Source organism: Salvia hispanica, chromosome 4 (genome assembly GCF_023119035.1).
Source record: "Salvia hispanica cultivar TCC Black 2014 chromosome 4, UniMelb_Shisp_WGS_1.0, whole genome shotgun sequence".
NCBI classification, from domain to species: domain Eukaryota; kingdom Viridiplantae; phylum Streptophyta; class Magnoliopsida; order Lamiales; family Lamiaceae; genus Salvia; species Salvia hispanica.
This window is the reverse complement of record NC_062968.1, coordinates 53,050,470-53,069,095: the sequence shown is the minus strand read 5'-3', so window position 1 is coordinate 53,069,095 and position 18,626 is coordinate 53,050,470. Positions and strand designations below refer to the sequence as shown.

At 33.0% G+C, this 18,626-nt stretch overlaps 2 protein-coding genes across 5 annotated transcripts; both read right to left on the bottom strand.

Moving 5' to 3' along the window:
* Window positions 1-536: 536 nt before the first annotated feature.
* On the bottom strand, window positions 537-3,962 carry LOC125223181 (AT-hook motif nuclear-localized protein 1-like). Of its 4 annotated transcripts, none has more exons than XM_048126194.1 (6): window positions 3,664-3,962; window positions 2,759-3,146; window positions 2,434-2,501; window positions 2,229-2,360; window positions 1,046-1,207; window positions 537-966 (listed from the first exon to the last, which is right to left on the bottom strand). In XM_048126194.1, exons 2-6 carry the CDS (start codon window positions 3,099-3,101, stop codon window positions 721-723), a joined length of 951 nt encoding a protein of 316 aa, XP_047982151.1. In that variant the 5' UTR covers window positions 3,102-3,146; window positions 3,664-3,962; the 3' UTR covers window positions 537-720. The 4 variants fall into 4 exon arrangements, with proteins under 4 accessions (XP_047982151.1, XP_047982152.1, XP_047982153.1 ...); XM_048126195.1 differs by having other exon boundaries at window positions 2,759-3,155; window positions 3,714-3,962; XM_048126196.1 differs by having other exon boundaries at window positions 3,714-3,962.
* Window positions 3,963-6,997: 3,035 nt separating this feature from the next.
* Window positions 6,998-8,350, bottom strand: LOC125221390 (LOB domain-containing protein 19). Its single transcript, XM_048123509.1, has 2 exons — window positions 8,057-8,350; window positions 6,998-7,306 (listed from the first exon to the last, which is right to left on the bottom strand). Exons 1-2 carry the CDS (start codon window positions 8,348-8,350, stop codon window positions 7,058-7,060), a joined length of 543 nt encoding a protein of 180 aa, XP_047979466.1. The 3' UTR covers window positions 6,998-7,057.
* Between the last annotated feature and the right edge of the window lie 10,276 nt (window positions 8,351-18,626).

The following is an 18,626-nucleotide window of genomic DNA, read 5'->3' as shown; positions in this document are numbered from 1 at the left end:
GAATGCTTTCCAAACAAACATGTTGAAATACTCTGTTTTGTGACATCATGTGTTGCAAGTTTCTAGTCAAAGTTAGTAGTAGAATTTAACATCCTTTTTGCTTCTCCATGTTTGTTAGGTTTTGTCCTTTTTTTTTTTCCTTTTTATTTGTGATATTACTTAGAGAAATACAAGAAATTATTTGTTGTTGAAGTTCTTCTTTGATTATAATGACAATCTGATAGAGAGAGACTATCATCAAACTAGTAAAGAGAGATCTGCATAGCTTACTAATCACTGCCTAAATGAATATTGGAATCATTACATTAGTTTGATTATATTACAGAGTAGGTAAGACAGTTACCTAAAAGGCAGCTGTTTATCAGAGGTTGACTTCTTTACAAAGAGAAGACACTCAAATCTTATCCCACTCCATAATTTTTTAGTCACTCAAGAACTTATTAAGTAGTAGCATAATGTTAAGCAATTTATTTAGACTTATAATGTTGGTGCAGCCTGGCGATATCCACGTGTCCGTTTATTAGTAAGAGTGAAAATAAGACGTAACACGAAATCTGTCATTGCACAAGCCTGATAACCATCAATACATGTTAAGAATGGTGAAAAGAGCATCAATTTTATGCAGCATTGTGTCATGGAGGTCACTTGTTAAGGAGGGAGACAATGATAAGTTTACTACTACTAGTTACTACCAAGAGTAAAACATCTTGATTGTTAAGACTATCCCTGCAGTGATATATTGATGTCGGCCGTGGAACTCCTCGACTTTTCTGCAGTCTGAATTGCTGCCCAGCCAGTGGGGTGGTCAGCAGAGCTGGAGCAGCTAGGCCCTTGGATGGTGCCGGAGATATTCTTGTCCTGGTTCGACAAAGGGGCGCCACCCGGAACCGATGCATTAACTGTGTACTGCTGCTTCTTAGGTTTGAGCTCATGGGAACTTCCCACTAGGTAACTTGCAACAACAATCTGAGAGAGAAAATATAAATAGCCTTCAAGAAATCAGCAGTGGCAATGATGGAGAGAGGGAGATGAAATAGAAGTATACCTTTACTGGAGTGGCAGCAACTGTCAATCCAGAAACCAAACCTCCCACGACACGACCATCAGCTCCAGACAAGGTTATGGTCATCATACCGGATCTTCCGTATTTGTCTGGCATCTCCGTTGGTGTGAAGGATCCAGAAAAGGAAAGGATTTCAAAAAGACCCTAGAGATCATTTATTGGAAGAAACCTTTTTAGTTATGATCATAGAAAATGGAAGCAAAGAGCAGCTATGAATGATGTAACACAACTAGACCTTACACATAATTTGGTTAGAAGCCCTATAATCATGAATGCTAACGGCTAAAATGCTTTATTAGAAACACTGATTATCGCATATGTATCTTTGTTAAGGTTAAAACAGAGGCAAAGTAGAATTTAGCAATGTTGAGCCACTATCCACTAAAATAGCCAATGCCTGTGTGGATTCCAGCAAAGATCACGTCATGGTGCCTTTCTAGAGAGATTGAACCACTGAATGGGAACAGGAATCGGGTCAAAACAAAGCAATTGCTCCAGATCTTATATTTGAGCCTGCGTTGTTTCAGTCTGAACAAGGAGGTTAAACTAACAATGATGGTGCAATGGTCATTTTTCTTGTGCCGTGTAGGTATGGACATCACATGATTCCATGGTGACCACTAGTTCAGCTCGGTGCAGTAACTTTGAATAAGAGAAGCTAAACATTATACTAAAGCACTACAAGAGTGAGTGTCGAAGTTCATGGATCAGAATGTATTGTTATACCCTAGCTGAGACGAATCTGAGGCAGCAACATATTAGAAATACACAAACCTTTGAACCTCATCATCCAAGTCAAATAGGAAGGAAAAGACAATCACATCTTAATAATGGCAATCTTGATCATGAGACCAACTACTTGGAAGCAAATACCATATTCTTTATATATGCCAGAACAAGATGAAACGTAGGTGCAGATACATTCAAAAAGGCACATTTACTCCTGTAACACAGTAAAAGTCTAAAAATTGTTGATGGTAGTAGCTCTTGAAGATAAATGAGAGTGGACAACACTAGTTATCCGATCTTGAGCAAGTACTGGAGACAATGCGAACAATGAGAATATTTCTTGAGAGAATTCTTCAATTATACTTCTGTTTGCTTTCACTGTGATTCAATCTAATAGTATGAAAATGTGCTGAGATTTCAAAATTTTAAATGCTACCTCATAAGTCAAGATTCCACCAGAGGAATTTGGATGTCGAAGTGTCACATTTGACACTCTCCCACTGCCAGATATTATGCACACAGCCCGCGGCCCTTGTCGAGAGAACTCCATTATCTTCAATGAGATATCCTAATAACCATAAATAAGTTAGGCAGTGAATGACACTGCGAGATAAGTTTCCTCTAGTTCTTGACAAATATACCTCGCCAGCATTCACAGTGATCACATGTGGTAAAAAACTTGAGCCAGTTGAACATTCAATCCAGTCATCTGACAATACAAGGAAGAAATAAGCAACTTGATCAAAGTATCAAATAAACCAATAATGAACATTGTGGGACATTTGAATTAAGCAAGTGCCACTAAGATTTTCCATTTTGAAACCTCATATATTCCAAGGAAGGGAACGTGACTGACAAACCTAGTTAAATAGATATATGAAATATATCAAGAACACCATAAGCAACGTTTCAAACAAATATGCATCTAAGCCCCAGTTGATGAGAAACAGAACGCGATACTAATACCTAATTTTTCTGTTCCGATTTTACTCTTATGCTTCTTCTCGGAAGTGGTGGCCCGGACCAGGGCACCTGGCTTAACATCCTCCCCATAGGCCTTGCCAGCAGTAGGTGGAGCAGACGATGATACCTGCACAGAAGAAAAAGCTCCGCTTGGTGATTCGTCCGGCTTATACTTCCTCGGCCGGCCTCTCTTCTTCCTCTCCGAGCCTGCTGCATTCATCACTGGTGGAGTCATTTGAGAAGTTCCAAATTCAGAACTCTCCATCCTTGGAGCTACATGGTATGTGGATGGAGCTCCATGCCCGATAACTGTCACTCCAGAAACCATTGCTTTCTCCGAATCCATAGCCTCTCTAATGTAGATTCTCTGCGATATGCTAATGCTAAAAATCTGACATCCCTTGAAAAAATTCAACCACATAAACTTGAGTTCATAACAGTTATTCTGCTCTAAGGCCAGAAGTAAGGAAATCTAACAACATGTAGGTAAAAAGATTCATAATTAATCAAGAAATGTTAAAATAGTGAACAATTAAGGCTAAATATTTTCCCATATGCTAAATATGGAAATACCAAAGATGGGCTTTCTTAATTCCAATCCACAATTTGAAACACCTAAAATCCCAATCAGCATTTTTTTCAATGTCCAAACCTGAAACCTTCTCTAACCTCATCCCAAATCCAAAAAGATTAAATCTTTTGCCACAATCACATGAAAAATAAGGAAGTGAAATCAAGCCATGCAAAACCCAGAAACAAACAAAACAAACAGAAGGTAAAAATACCCTAAAAAAAAACAAAGGTGACAAAATTAACAGAACAAAAATTCACAGCTCAAGTAAACTCATTAAATCAAGAATTTGGCATAAAATTTTTTAAAAAAAGGAAATAGGAGAAATTACACTCACACTTTTACACAGTAAACTATTACTACCCCTCAGCTCCAAGCTCCACTTACAGCTAATTACAGTTTTCAAGAAAACTGAAACTAATTTCTTGTTATTTCCACTTCTCTTCTCGAGCAAGAACGAATTTTGACTAAAGCCCACAAATCAAGAAACAAAAGCTGATGTGATTAAGTCGAGCCCGGCTCAGAAATTCAAGATCTAGGAGAACAAAACTAATTAATCCAGTGGAAATAATGGAGGTAAAGTAATAATCTTTATTAATGGAAAAATGTGAAAGCTTCTTTTTGAATTTAGAATTAATATTTTGCATTTAAAGGAGAAGAAGGCATTATTAAATGATGTATGGGGACCAAAGGAGTAGCAATTTGTCTAACTTTTCTGGTTCTTGCAGCCGACCTGCCTTGCCTTGTGTCCTTTTCTCTCAGATGTTTTAGCTGAGATGATAAACCACGAAAACTAGCTTTAATTACTAATTAAGCCACTCATCTTTTTAACGTTTGGGAAAAGATTAAGGTCAAGGGAGTGATTAGGACAGAGTTATTAATGTTGGTGATTGTGAGGTGGGACATTAAATTTTTTGTACTTCTTTTGGTTGTTTTGATAAGCTGTTTATCTATATTATGGATAAGCATAAGACAGTGGAGTAGTTATATTATTATGTATATATAGTTTAAATTTATTACTTATTTTATTATGCTTATCACATTTATGGTCAAATAGCTTTTCACTTTTGGAAAAGTGGAAGGTAGAATTGTAGTTGAAAAATATTTATTGGAAATGAGGAATAGGAATCGGTGGAGAAGTTTTGACGTGACAAATTGACTAAACTAGTACTCCTTCCGCCCCATTTTAGAAGTCCTGATTGAGTTCGGCACGAGTTTTAAGAAATATAAAGAAAAATTGGTGAAAAAAGATAGTGGAATGTTGGTCCTATTTTTTTATATTAGTTTTATAATAAAATGTGGGTGGAAAAAAGTTGGTAGAATATGAAGCCTAATACCATTTAGGGAATATTCCAATCGAGACTCCTAAAATGAGACACCCAAAAATGATAAACCGAGACTCCTAAAGTGTGACGGAAGGAGTACTCTGCTAAGTAGTCCAGCCACAAATTTTAAGAAATATTATGAAAAATTAGTGGAAAAAAGTTTGTATTTTCTCCGTTCAATTGAAAATGACTTATTTTTCTTTTTGGGTTGTCCCAATTAAAATGATTCATTACTAAAAATAGAAACTCCTTTATCACTACTTTATTCTCTCATACTTTACTCTCTCCACTTCATACACAAAATAAAATTGCATAAATTCTCGTGCCACCCAAGAAAGGGGTCATCTTCCTTGGAACGGAGAGAGTAGTATATGAGTTCCATTTTATATACTATATCCTTTCCATTCAAGATGTTCACATTTTTTTTTTAGTTTGTCTCACTCAAAATGTCTTCTATATTTGTAAATATCCCTTTCTTCTCTCCTTATTAAAATATGTATTCAACAATTTTTTCACTCTACTTAGAGTATCCACAATAGGGGAGCCGCAGCTCCCGGGGGGGCGCCCATGGGAGAGGCACGGTGGCGACTCGGCCGAGGCTCTTGGGCGAAAGCGGCGGCTCCGCCCAATTCCGATTTTTTTTAATAAAAATTATTTATAAATACCTCATTCCACATATTTTCACATTACACACATTTTACACCCTTCTCTACAATTTTTATAATCTTAATATTTTATTAAATTATGAATTTTTTATAATTATTATAATCCGATAATTTTTATTCTAGATAAGTTAAAATATACGAAAAATGAAAAAAATAATTAATATGTGGCTTGGCTTTGTCCACTATTAGGGTGGACAAGTTTTTTTTTGTCGACCAAGTTTTTGTGGCTTGGACAGGGCCATGGGCTTTTCTATTATTGACAACCTTAGTCTATCTAATAACTTTTTCTAAAATTTTACTGTCACTTAAGAATATGGACATTTTGAGTGGACGGAAGGAGTGCTTATTCGCATCATAGATATCATATAGTAATAGAGTGATAATAAGTACTATTAATACTAAGTGAAATTTGAAAAGAATGAGTTAATGAAATGTGAATAAAAAATGAAACGAGGCTCCTATTTGCAATTGGTAGAATTGGAAAAATAGGGGTTCTATTCGAGGACGGGGTGAGTACTACTACTTTAAAATTCAATTTCTCTTAATTACTATCGATTTATATAAAAAAAAAACACGATGGGTTTGTGACGTTCGAAATGGGGGCTATTTCATTAACACAAGAAATTTTCATTTCATTTTTTATTTTGATTATGTAAGCTCGTTTTGATAACCTACGCACAAAGACATTCATTTATATGCTACTTAAGTAAATGAGAAAAATTGAAATTTAACAATTATATTGTCGATTCCATTTCGTAGAAAAATATACAGATTAGTACTCCTTCCGTCCCACTTAAAATGCAACATATTGAGAATCGGCACGGAATTTTATGTAGTGTTATTTTATGAGTTAATGAAGAGAGAGTAAAGTAAGAGAGATGAAAAAGTAGAGACAGAGTTGTTTTCATTTAAGAAAACGTTTCATTTTTAATGGGACAACCAAAAAAGAAAAACATTGCATTTTTAATGGAACATAGGTTTCTCATCTAATTCAATTTTTGAAATGTATAACAAAGTTTCACAATATATTTAAATCCAATGAATCTAGTCAGCTTTATTTTTGTATCACTGTTAGATTATCTTACTATTTTCCTTGATCCGTTTCCTAAAAATACAAACTTTTAGTTTTAAAAAATAAATTTCACAATCCATTAACATAAGTATCACTACTTTTTCCCTTATCTCTTTTACTTTATCCAGATTTTCTCTTTCTCTCACTCACTCAATTTGCATAAAAACTCGTGTCATTTCCAAAGTTCGTATTTTTAGAAAACGAAGGAGAATTATTTTATACTCCCTCCGCCCCATAAAAATTGAGACAAAACTTTTAGCCACGGAGATTAAGAATTTATATTAAATAAATAGGAGAGATGAAAAAAGTAGAAAAGATAAGAGAGGGTAAAGTATATAATGAAATAAAAAAAAAGTGATTAGATGTTTTATCTTTTGTTAAAAAAAGGAAATGACGCAACTTTGTTGGGACGGACTAAAAAGGAATACGACTCAACATTTTTGGGACGGAGGGAGTAGCATTTGTACCATGATCTCCGCTTCTTGATTGGTCCTCCGCATTTATATCTTTCTCTCCTTAACTAACTATGAATATGATTGGCATTACTGAATAAACATTCTTCCCACAATTTCTTTCTTGTAACTACTCAAAAGGAGTCATGCAAGAAAATAAGAGATGAAGCTAGCTATATAGATAGTACTAAAGATAACAAAAAAAGAGGTGACCCAATTAGTGTGGAGTTGGAGGCATAAATCTAACTCCTGGGAAGTATCTGGAAACGTATTCTCGAGCTAGTGATTGGAGGTCACCATCATCTTCAACTTCTTGATCAACTGAGCTGCAAAAACTCAACATCCCCAACGACGACGGCGAGGTCTCCACCATGGAGGAATTAAGCACCGGAAGCGACGATGGAGTGTGCTGAAGTGTCGTGATGCGAGCTTGAGTGTGCGCCAATTCGGCTTGGAGATTCACAACCTAAATGCACAACATATTTTGGTCAAATTTTAAATCGATATCAAACAAAATTGAATATAAATCATAGTAGTAGAATTTAATTTTTCGTTCATATACGAAATGGCGTCTTTTGTCGACTTTATTGTGTGACAAATGTAATAAATTCTTTTCATTCTTGTGATGTCGGTATTTATCCAATTAAATTTAAGCATGGCCCATTTTTGAATCCATAACCCAACTAGAAAACCCAAAACTCATTTAATGCAACTAAGTCCAAAAGTGGTTGCGTTTTGGGGCGAGTAAAAGGTCTTTGCCCTAAATTAAATTTTTCCGAAATCATCACAAATATATATATTTTTTTCATCTATCTAATTTTCTACTACTATATGTCCAGACAACTCCTAAAACCTTACACTCACCCACATTAAAATGAGATCTTTGCTCCACAGACTACCAAATACTCCGTATTAAATTAAAATCTATATGATCCACATTAATTAACATACGTATACTTTTAAATTTGGAAAGGATATATAAAAATAAAGAAAGGAATATGAATATTGGGAGTAGTAATTTATATTACCATAGTTTGTTTTAAAAAAAAATGATGTATTCAGGTCCTATTTTCATATCATTATCATACGTGAAAAAGAATTACACTATAATAACGAGGTGAAGTACAAGATTACATATCAAATCATCACATGAAAATAATTTTGAGAAAAATAGAGAGTAGGTATATATAGAAGTAGTGGAAGATTAATTAAAAACCTGCTGCTGAAGAGTGAAGATGTGAGCGACGCAGCCGTAAACGGGATCCCTAACCCTAGCGAGGGCCTCGTAGCAGAGCGTGACGACGGCGTCGAGGCGGCAGTGCGGCGGAATTCGCAGCAGCAATTTGGAGGCGTTGCTAGCCCCGAAGACCCTGTGCACGGCGGCGAAGTGGGCGGCGCCTTGATCGGAGTCGAAATACGGTGCAAATACGCAGCCTTTTACGCACTTGCGTCGAAGGAACTTGCACGCTCCACAAGGCCCACCACCACCTCCCTCAACCACGCAGCTCATCCTTTAATTTAATTGTTCAATGGATGAGATGAAGATGTACTCTACTTCTTTTTTTATGAGGAGAATTGAAGATAGGGTTTTTTGGCTTTGTTGTTATGTGTCTATGCTCACACATATATATACTCAAGATTTTGTATTAGGTGGTGAGTCAGTTGATAGTACTTACATCAAGGGTAGCTTTAATCTCAAATTGTTAGTGTTTAATGATTCAATATGGAGTACTAAGAAAAAGCAAAGATTTGAGCCAGATATTCACATATAAATTGTTTTAGATTAAAAAAATGAGATCAAAATAGATTTAATGATCCATTTTTCTTTAATCAGTTTATTTCTGGAAAAAAGTATAGTATAATGTGGAGTTGAGATCAGTGACTGAATTAAGCAGACCATGATTTAACATTTTATCTCAAATTAATAGTCACATACTAAATTCACATTAATATAAGATTTTTTTTTAAAATCGAAATTATGGTGAAAATGTTATAAATTTAATAATCAAATTAAGGTTGTATATTGATAACACTGAGTGGTAGTGCATGGGTAAAACGTATAGATACAGCAAAGTGCAGAAATGAGAATGAAATTAATAAATTGCGTGAAGCAAAACAAGGCAATCAAGGGACAGCATTACTTTGAACCGCCGCAGGTACCCACTGCAACTGCATCTGCATCATCTCACTACTTCCCACGTGCGAGACAGACATCCCATCGTCTCTCCCACTACTCCCAAGTCTTTTCTGCTGTCATTTCCATCAATCTCTTCTCTCTCTCTCTCTCTCACACGACAGAGAGAAAGAGAGCGTTTACTCACTCAGAACCCTAGCCCCCTACGCTTCTACTCCCTTCGTCCACGATTAAGAGTCTTATTTCAGCGCGGGTTTAAAAAAAGTGGGTGGAAGAAAGTTAGTGGAATAGGGGTCCTACTTGTATATATTAGTTTTAAATGATATGTGATTGGAATGAGTTAGTGAAATGTGAGATCTCTTTACCATTTATGGTAATTATGAACCGGAACTCTTATTCATGGACGGACCAAAATAGAAAAACGAGACTCTTATTCGTGGACAGAGGGAGTATTTCTGATTTTACTTATTTTCAAACTTAGATCAAATTCTTGAAAAATGTCCCAACAAAATGAAAAGAAAATTTCAATAAATATGATTATAAATGTTACTCATGATTGAATTGACAGACAAGTAGTTTTACTATAACCGAGGTTATGGTGATGACAAAATTATTTGCTCTTTTTTGTCCAATAATGATTGTAGGGTTTTGTGGTTAATTAAGTGATCCATTGTTCAATGGGTGACACCTTAATTATTTCATATAATAACTTTAATTAGTAGTACCAAGAATAGAGGTGAAAGTTTAGGTGTATCAGTGCATGCTAGATGCAACAACTAATTAGTTTTGGCGAATTTTGAAATGTCCATGTATAAAGTTTAAAATTGAAAACCTATTATCTATACAAGTTTTTTTTTTCTCTTTTTTTATCATTAGTAGTCCTTTTTTACGTCAAACAATTCAATCGCAATTGTAGTTGAGTTGGAGATGATATGACTAGCTAGTGACTAATGTATGAGTACACATACACATTTTACAAATATTACTAGTAGTATTAGATAGAAACTTTATTACGTACGTACTGCAGTATATTACCCTACTGTTTCTTTTAGATTAAATATATATTTGGATTACCGTAGATAAATAAATTTACTCCCTCCATCTCCAAATAGTATGAACAACGAGTTTGACATGAGTTTTAATGAATAAGGGGAAAAGTAAGGGAGAGAGAGAAATGATAGTGGAAATAATGTTAGTAGAGAGTGAAGTCCACATTATTTTAATGGTATAAGTTGTTAGTGGTAATGGTATAGTTGTAAATAAAATGATGTTTAGGGGTAATATGTTGTTTTAATTTTCTAAAATTAGAAAATTCGTACTTTTCAGGAACGGACAAAAAAAGATAGTTCATATTCTTCGGGGACGGAGGGCAAAGGTATATAGTAGTAACTAATAAAGCTCGTTTATTAATAGATATAGAGGTTAATTAGATTCACCTTCGAGTGATTGGAAAGTAGATGGAGAAATATGCCGACGAAGCAAATAACGAAACATAAAGTATTTAGAAAGTGCTTGATATATCCCATTTTACTAAGTAATTTCCCCCAACTTTTTTTAGTGCAAATACTTTATGATTTACTATGATAGAATTGAAATAACTTTTCACAGACACACCTCTAGTCTGAATGCTCAGTTTCTCATCTGATGCACCAAAGAAAGAACCGATTAGGAGTTAGGACCCACAAAAATCATTGGTCATTTCAACGTATAGGGTCGAAATTGAATAAAGCATGTTATCAAGTTGAGTCACTCCAGATTAAAACAGTTTGAATATTTTATACTCTCCGACCCTGCAATTGAGTCATAGGAGTATTTTGTTTCTGTTCCATTGTAATCGAATTATTTTTCTTCTTTTTTTCTCGCAAGAATCAATTCATTTAGTTTGTTCTTAATCCTCTTTTCACTTATCCATCTTATACACTCATATTTTATTTATTCTCTTTATCTAATTTTTAAAACTAATTTTAATAGGAACAATTTAACCTATTTGTTGAATTAAATGGATTTGATGGGCTGCGGTCATAACGAATTAAATGACGTTGAATGGGTTCAGTCCAAGTCAAGCCCACCACCAATATCGAGGTTGAAATTTTATCCCCTAACACACGTGGGCTACTCAGTTGGGCCCACAACTTCCTTATCATTTTCTAATCAATTATAGTTTCGATGTTTTATTGATTAATGATTAATCATAATACAAAACCAATCAATTATATATTTCAGTCTTTTAATTGAAACGTACCAATGAAATTCGTCATGAAAATCTTTACTAGTAAATTTTTATGAGTTCTCACGAATTCATTAATAGAAATAAGAAGTGGCGGATCCAGGATCCGAAAACGGAGGGGCGGAATATAATTTTGTGGAAGCTAATTTTTTTTTGTAGTTCGGGGCGACGCCGGAGGCAAACGGAGGGAACAGACATGGTAATTTTACGTCCCGATAAGGGGAAAATAGTCGCACGGAGGGGGCGACCGCCCCCTCTTGCCCCCTCCCCTAGATCCGCCACTGGTAATAAGTACCTGTATAACAATTTTAAAAATTATTACTCATGTAAAGATATAAAATAAAATTGGGCAACAGTAGTATTGAATACTCATCTTAGTACTTGCTATATTTGACAAAGGCTACCAACTCTGCAAAAAATAGTCCAAACGTATATATAATTATATTACAAGCTATAGTACGTAGAGTATAAAATTTGTTTTAATTCAAAGTAACATTCGCTACTGTTCGAGTAGTGTATAAATTAGGAAAGGAATAGTTGAATTCTGCAAAAAGTAGTGTCATATGGCAAAAAGCAGCAATCAAAGTTGAAGTGATTGCTCATTATTTTTCCCCCTAAACCTAAAGCCTATTTACACAATATTTCTGCAAACCCTTCTCGTAGCTTTGGACCAAACAACCCTTCAGATTATTCACTATGGAGGCCGATTGCCACCGCCGAGTGATCGGCCACCCCATCGCCGATCATCGGACCCCATTGTGGTGAGGGGGCCGATCACCATTCTTCATCGCCTCCGCTCTGAAGTCAATCCAGCGGCCGTGACGATTTCCTTTTCTTTTTTTCCCTATATATACACCAACAATTAAAAGTGAAATATATAAAATAGTGATGATGTGGAAATTAGATAGGTTATGTGATGAGCTCCCATTGCATGGAACAGAGATAGGCTCTAGGATGAGCTGCTGATGTGGTAGGAAGAAATGAAGATAGACTCTAAGATGAGCTCCGAATTTAAGACATTAACTTTGAATGTCCTCACAAATATACTCCTAGTTGAAAATCTAATAACTTTTGTTATATAACTTCCATGTACAAAATAAATGCCTCTACTCTATAGTAACATAAAAAGTACTTGAATATTTTAGGAGTACTCCTGCGAAAATTGAAAGTTTTACACCCAATTTTTCATGTTGCAAATTTGCAATGCATGTTTTTCAATTTGTTTCACGGAAAATGGCCAGTACTAAATTGATTAGTTCAATTAGGACTTTATACTGGAAAAAGAATTTAGTAAAACTAGTTGAGTGGTTTTGTTAAAGGAAATATCTAATTTAATTTGGATATAAAATTCAAGACTATAAAAACTAACATCAAAGTTTTAGCTAGAAAATTGAAACATAGAAAAGTGATATAAAAAACTATCAAAAAATGTACTGTAGAATTCAAATTCACAAGTCCAAAAGTTAGGGCCTGTATTGTACTTGTCCCTTTTGTATAGCTAATTTGTTAAAAGTTTGTTATATGCTAACAAAAAAGTTGAAACTATTATCTACTACTGCTTTCCTACTTACATGAACGACGAGTTCCTATCATTAGGTACAAATACTATAAAGGTAAGTATTCTAATTAAATAACCATTTTCTTAAGCATAAGTTACTAAATATGCTCTTTATATTTATTCTATCTAGGTCTTGCCGGTATCAAGTATCAACGGATAGAATTTTGATTTAAAAATTTTTGTTTTCTATAATTATGAAATAAAGGATGTTTAAGCATAGGCGGCTGTTATTATATTTTTATTTTATGGTTAGAAATAAATTTTTGCTTAAGCAAAATACTTAATTTTTTATTTGGCTCCGTGATTAATTTTACATCATCTTACACTTCCATATTAAAAATTTCTTTTGATAAGTTTAGACTTGCAATCATTGAATCACAAAAAATCATATCACCAATGACAAATAATTGTCTTTCTATTCTATTATAAGTATAATCATTATTTTTGGGGTTGGGCTTGGGCCATTTGTGTCGCTTTCGACTAAATATGGGCTTAAGTTTTAATGAAAATTTATATGGCCCACATTCTCATCAATCATCATTATCAAATATTTAATCCCGTAAGCGGCATATATAGATGCGCAAATATTTAATGCTTTACAACTTTAATTGTTTGAATTTTGAAGTTTGAACTAATAGTTTGACTTAGTGAATTTTCTCCACTGTTGATGATCAATAAATGACATACATGTAGGCATACAATAATACATACTCCTACATATGCAAAACCTAGGGAAGATAATCAGTGTTACATAAGTCAAACGGCTAAATATTTATTTGGTGAGGTCGAATAATTGTATACATGTACATCCAATGCTGGAAACTTAAGTATAAGCATTGTTGCCTAAAAAATGCGACATATATCTCTAAATATAATTTCTTTTTTCTTGCAGAAAACGTCAAGGCCTTGCCAATTCCTAGATTAATGACTTGGAAATTACTCGTGTTTGTGTGCTCCTCAATGAATTTCATTGTTGGCGTTTGACAATTGAGCATGCCGCATTAGAAATTCTATTTTTTTTAGTTGAATTAAATCTAAAATATTATATGTAAATTTTGTTTCACAAGCTAGTAGAAGCAAATTCAAAACTTTAAAAGAGGTGTGTGATTTGATAAGATATTACTTATGAAATAATTTAATATATTTAAAATATTTGCTCTGCATCTATGATTCGACTTAAAACGAGTAATTCGGCCTACCATTTAATCTTCCAAACCATCCGACTGGATGGGTGATTATTCGTCACCTCAAAGGTAAATTGATTAGTTTATTAATCCTACGCAATCTTAATGCAATCTCATCTATTTTCTCCATCAAATAATACTAATTTTACATATTGAACGTATGTAATATAATTGTCACAATACTTGTAATGTACATGTTGTAAAACTATGATGTCGTATCGATTAAATGGTGCCATTTCAGAGTAATTTTCTGATATTTCTCAATTCCTAAAAGAATATATGTTGTAACTGCAAAATTCTAAAATTAATAGCACTATACGAATTACAATATTTCGACCTAGTATGTTTAAATGGAAGTATACAATTTTATGATGTACTCTACATTTTTTGAACTTCTTCACATTATTAGTATAACATTTGGTAAAATTGTGAATAGTAAATTTATGAAGGAGTATTAATTATTCTACCATCTCATTGAAGTTTCAGCCATCACCCTCAAATGGCGATGTCTCCACCCAGTAGCACTCACATCGTTTGCGTATGTATATATATACGGTTAAAACACGTGTAAAATATTGAATATAAATGGTATTTTTCCTTATTTTTACGTATTAATGTTCTAATTATAGGTATGTGGATGCACAGTGTTGGACTGTTAATAATGTGTCAGAATTGGGGTGTAATGCAGACACGTGGCGGTCAAAGGTGGGCCAGAAATAGTCCATCATCTCATTTGCTTCGTTTTCACACTAAGACAGAAGCCGGACGGCGCGGCAATGGCGCCGTTACGCACTGTTGCTGATCCTTCTTCACAATTCACCTCCTCTTTTTCTCTCATTTTTTTACTATACATTTTACTACACTTTTTTCACTACTAATAAATTTCATTTCAATTTAACTGCCCTAGTATTTTGAGCATTGAAGTGCGAGCAATCGTTAACAAAGTTGCAGAAGGTTTCAGCTGCAGTCTGTGATCAATTGGTTATCTGCTCAATTTTTAGATGTCAAATGCTTAAATGACTAAATAAAATTTTAAAATTAATGACCACTTTATAAAATTTAATGGATATCAAGAGTTTTAAAGGAAAACACTAAGATATACACTGAATACTTTATAATTATTCTTTTCATCTCAAAAGAGATGTACTACGTTTTATTATTTTTCAAAAAAATCTCACTTTCCTTTTTTATATTTTGAAGTTATTTTACTAGATTAGAGCGAAATCCTAGATATGTGGAATATGATTGACATGTACATTGAATAAAATAAAATATAAATGTAACTAAAATTTTAAATGAAATAAATTAACTACTCCATCCGTCCCACAATAATTGTCACTCTTTTCTATTTCGGTCCGTCCCACAATAATTGTCATCCTTCATTTTTACCATAAATGATAAGTAGGTCTCACATTCCACTAACTCACTTCACTCACATTTTATTTAAAACCAATATAAAAAAGTGGGTCTCACATTTCACTAATTTTTCCAACTAATTTTTCTTTACGTTTCTTAAAACCCGTGTCCTTAATAAGAGTGACAATTATTATGGGACAGAGGGAGTACTATTTATTTTGAAATAATTAAAATTAAAACAAAAAAATTGATGCAGATAATATAGTACTATTAATTTGTAATCTTTAAAGAAATGAACCCACAATATAGCAATATGGAATTAAAATATACTACTGTAGTAAAATTTCTTTTTGCAAGAATGAATTAAAATATAAGGGTTTATCTTGATATCATACTCGACTTGCAATAATAAAATGTGGAAGTTAGACGTGTACAATTGCGACATGCATTATACGGAGTAGTAGAGTACAACTGCACTAGAAGACAAAAAGTTGAGTCGATCTCACAGAAGTGGTGATGTCAACAATGTTCCCCTACGGTTACGACTGTCATCATCTAATCCTACGTGGCTGTTTGAAATTGTTGACTATTACCCCCTCCTTTTCATTTATTTAGCAAATAATCTAAGAAAAATGACGTTAAATGAGTTAAAGTGAAGGATAATAAAATAGTAAAAAATAAAAATAAAGTGATAATAAAGTAAGAGAGAAAAGTAAATAAGTAGAAATGAATTGACTTTTACTAAAAATGAAATGCCTCCATTATTATGGAACGTACCAAAATGACAAAATAACTCAACTAATATGGAATAAATTGAGTATTATATAGTACTCCATCCATTCACTATATGTCGTCAACATTTGCCTTGTGTGTGTTTTGAAAAATGTAAAAAAAAAAAGAGTTAGGGGAATGTGAATACCCTTTTATATACTATTATATTTGTTTTATAATAGAATGTGAATGTAATAAGTTAGTGGAAAGTGGAATCCACTTGCCAAAAATGAGAAAAAGCAAGGTGGACAATATTTTTTGGATGACCAAAATGGACAACATTTGGTGGATGAAAGAAGTATCTTTATTTTCATGATTTCGAGCTTACTACAAAAAACTTACAGTATCTTTTAAGGACACAATAGTTGAGACATAATTATTTGCATTGGAAATTTTAAAAAGTCAATAATTTAGGACCCAAAAGAAAGCTAGCGTCCTTTAATTAATGACAAATTAACTTAATTTTTTGTTTTTTTAGTTGCGACACCAACAATAAAAATACTTTTTAAAACATGAGTGGTATATTTAGAAATACAAGTTACCATCAAATGTCTTCATAGGTCGTTTTATTGTAGTGTTATAAAACCGTATATTATACCCATATGTTCACCATTTTATGCCATAATTTTCTTCTGGGGCAGTTCATTATTTATTTTTCATATCCATTTATAATAGGAATTTTTAACATTTGAAACTCAATTAAGTAAACTTGGGTCATTAAATGTAGAAAGAAAGTTCTGGACATGAGAACATTTTACAATACTTTTCTTTAGGTACTCTAAATTCTTACATCAATAATAATCAATCATACATTAAATAACATTACATATATCAATTTCACATCACACTTTCATATAATAGACAACCACAAGATTACACAATCTAATTAACCCTCGTTATGTAGTAACTTCATTCTAAGTGAGGAAAACAAGGAGTATTAATTTCAATTCATTAAGCTACCAATCAAATTTGTTTGATTTTACGTTTTCATTTTCTAGGTTTGTTTTTTTTTTGCTTTTAATTATGATTTTCTGTTTATAATTCTCAGCTATACTTTAATCTCGTCGTTTTGGAATTTTGTGTACGTTTGAAGGTATATTTTATTACCCTTTCGTATTTTTTGGGGGGGTTTATAGTAGTTTTTCGCGTTAGGGGTATGTTTTTCACTCTTTGGGGTCTATCAATAAATTCATCAAATTAAAGATCATTTTTACAAATATTTTTATGGCTTTATATATATATATATATATATATATATATATATATATATATTCTATTTTTGTTTTTTCTTTTCAAAATTCTTCAATTTAAACCAATCCTATAATGGAAATAATACGGTATCTTTTTTTTATTAATATATACTACTATAGTATAGATAATTCACGTGGTTTATGTAAGAAATAAAATGTTGTATGTGTGTGCACGTGTAGATTCATCATAAAATTCTCCAAAAGTTGGAAATTTCGAATGAGAAACAAAATACCATGATTATGATTGCACAATCAACTTTTTTTTTTCTTGTTTTATTCCTCGAGCAAAATTCATACACGCATAGAAATTCGAGCAAATTTTAAACCAATATGAATTCTACTTTTTGATTTAGACTCTCAAAATTAGACGCATTCCTTACAAGTCTTACCCCCTTCGAATCTCCTAATTTCTTCAATATTGATTAATCATTGCATCATCATTTTCTATTCTCATTTTTGCATCTCTTCGCATCATTTACTACATCAGTGATCTCATTATTTCGTATTCTTGCAAAACCGCACGAGCCATCATTAACCATTGGTCTTGCTAAGTCCTACCAACACTCCTTCGTATACGGAAGAAAATGCTACTCTTTTGACTGAAATAACTCTCTATTGAAATTGTACACGAATATTCAGATAATCCACGTACTGTGTTATTACAAAATTTATTGTTTGTAACACTAAAACCCATCTCATGATCGAGAGGTCGGTGGTTGGCATAGAAAAATGAAAATAGTAGTATATCTTGTACTACTATAAGACTTTAATCATACTACTTAGTTTTCCTTTAATTTGAATTACATATATATCCATATAATTTCGTATCTGTCATAAGGTATTTTTTATTTTATTTTTACATTAAATTAATTCAAGACGTTATAGGTCGACAAAATTTTATGTAGGATTGATTTAATTATTTTCAAATTCGGACGTCACATAATATGGAAGACACCAAACTCCTTAAGTTTCTCAAATAGACACACATGCACATATGGTTATTCATCATTTTTCTTCATAAGAATATTTTTTTAAAAAGAAGTTCTTCCTATATATAATTCAGTGTATCTCCCTTGATGATGTCTTATTTCCAAATTGTATATGCTACAGGCCTACATACAGGCTACAACAACAAGTAGTGAAATAATTCAATTGAATAAACACTTTCTATACTTATCTCTATTTTTGTTAATTTGGAAAATTTACCATTGCGCGACCCGCAACTTGAAAATGGAATATAAAAGTTGCTAACACGTATCTATTACGGTATAATTAGAATGCATAGTTCATATAAACCTTCAATTGA

Bases quoted from the DNA above. Each gene is read 5' to 3' on its own strand.
- LOC125221390 (XM_048123509.1), bottom strand. From the start codon at position 8,350: ATGAGCTGCGTGGTTGAGGGAGGTGGTGGTGGGCCTTGTGGAGCGTGC. The intron at 7,307-8,056 runs GTTTTTAATTAA...TTGTGCATTTAG, and splicing joins TCTTCACTCTTCAGCAGCAG to GTTGTGAATCTCCAAGCCGA.
- LOC125223181 (XM_048126194.1), bottom strand. From the start codon at position 3,101: ATGGATTCGGAGAAAGCAATGGTTTCTGGAGTGACAGTTATCGGGCAT. The intron at 2,361-2,433 runs GTATATTTGTCA...TATGGTTATTAG, and splicing joins TCACTGTGAATGCTGGCGAG to GATATCTCATTGAAGATAAT. The intron at 967-1,045 runs GTATACTTCTAT...TTTCTCTCTCAG, and splicing joins TTGCTGCCACTCCAGTAAAG to ATTGTTGTTGCAAGTTACCT.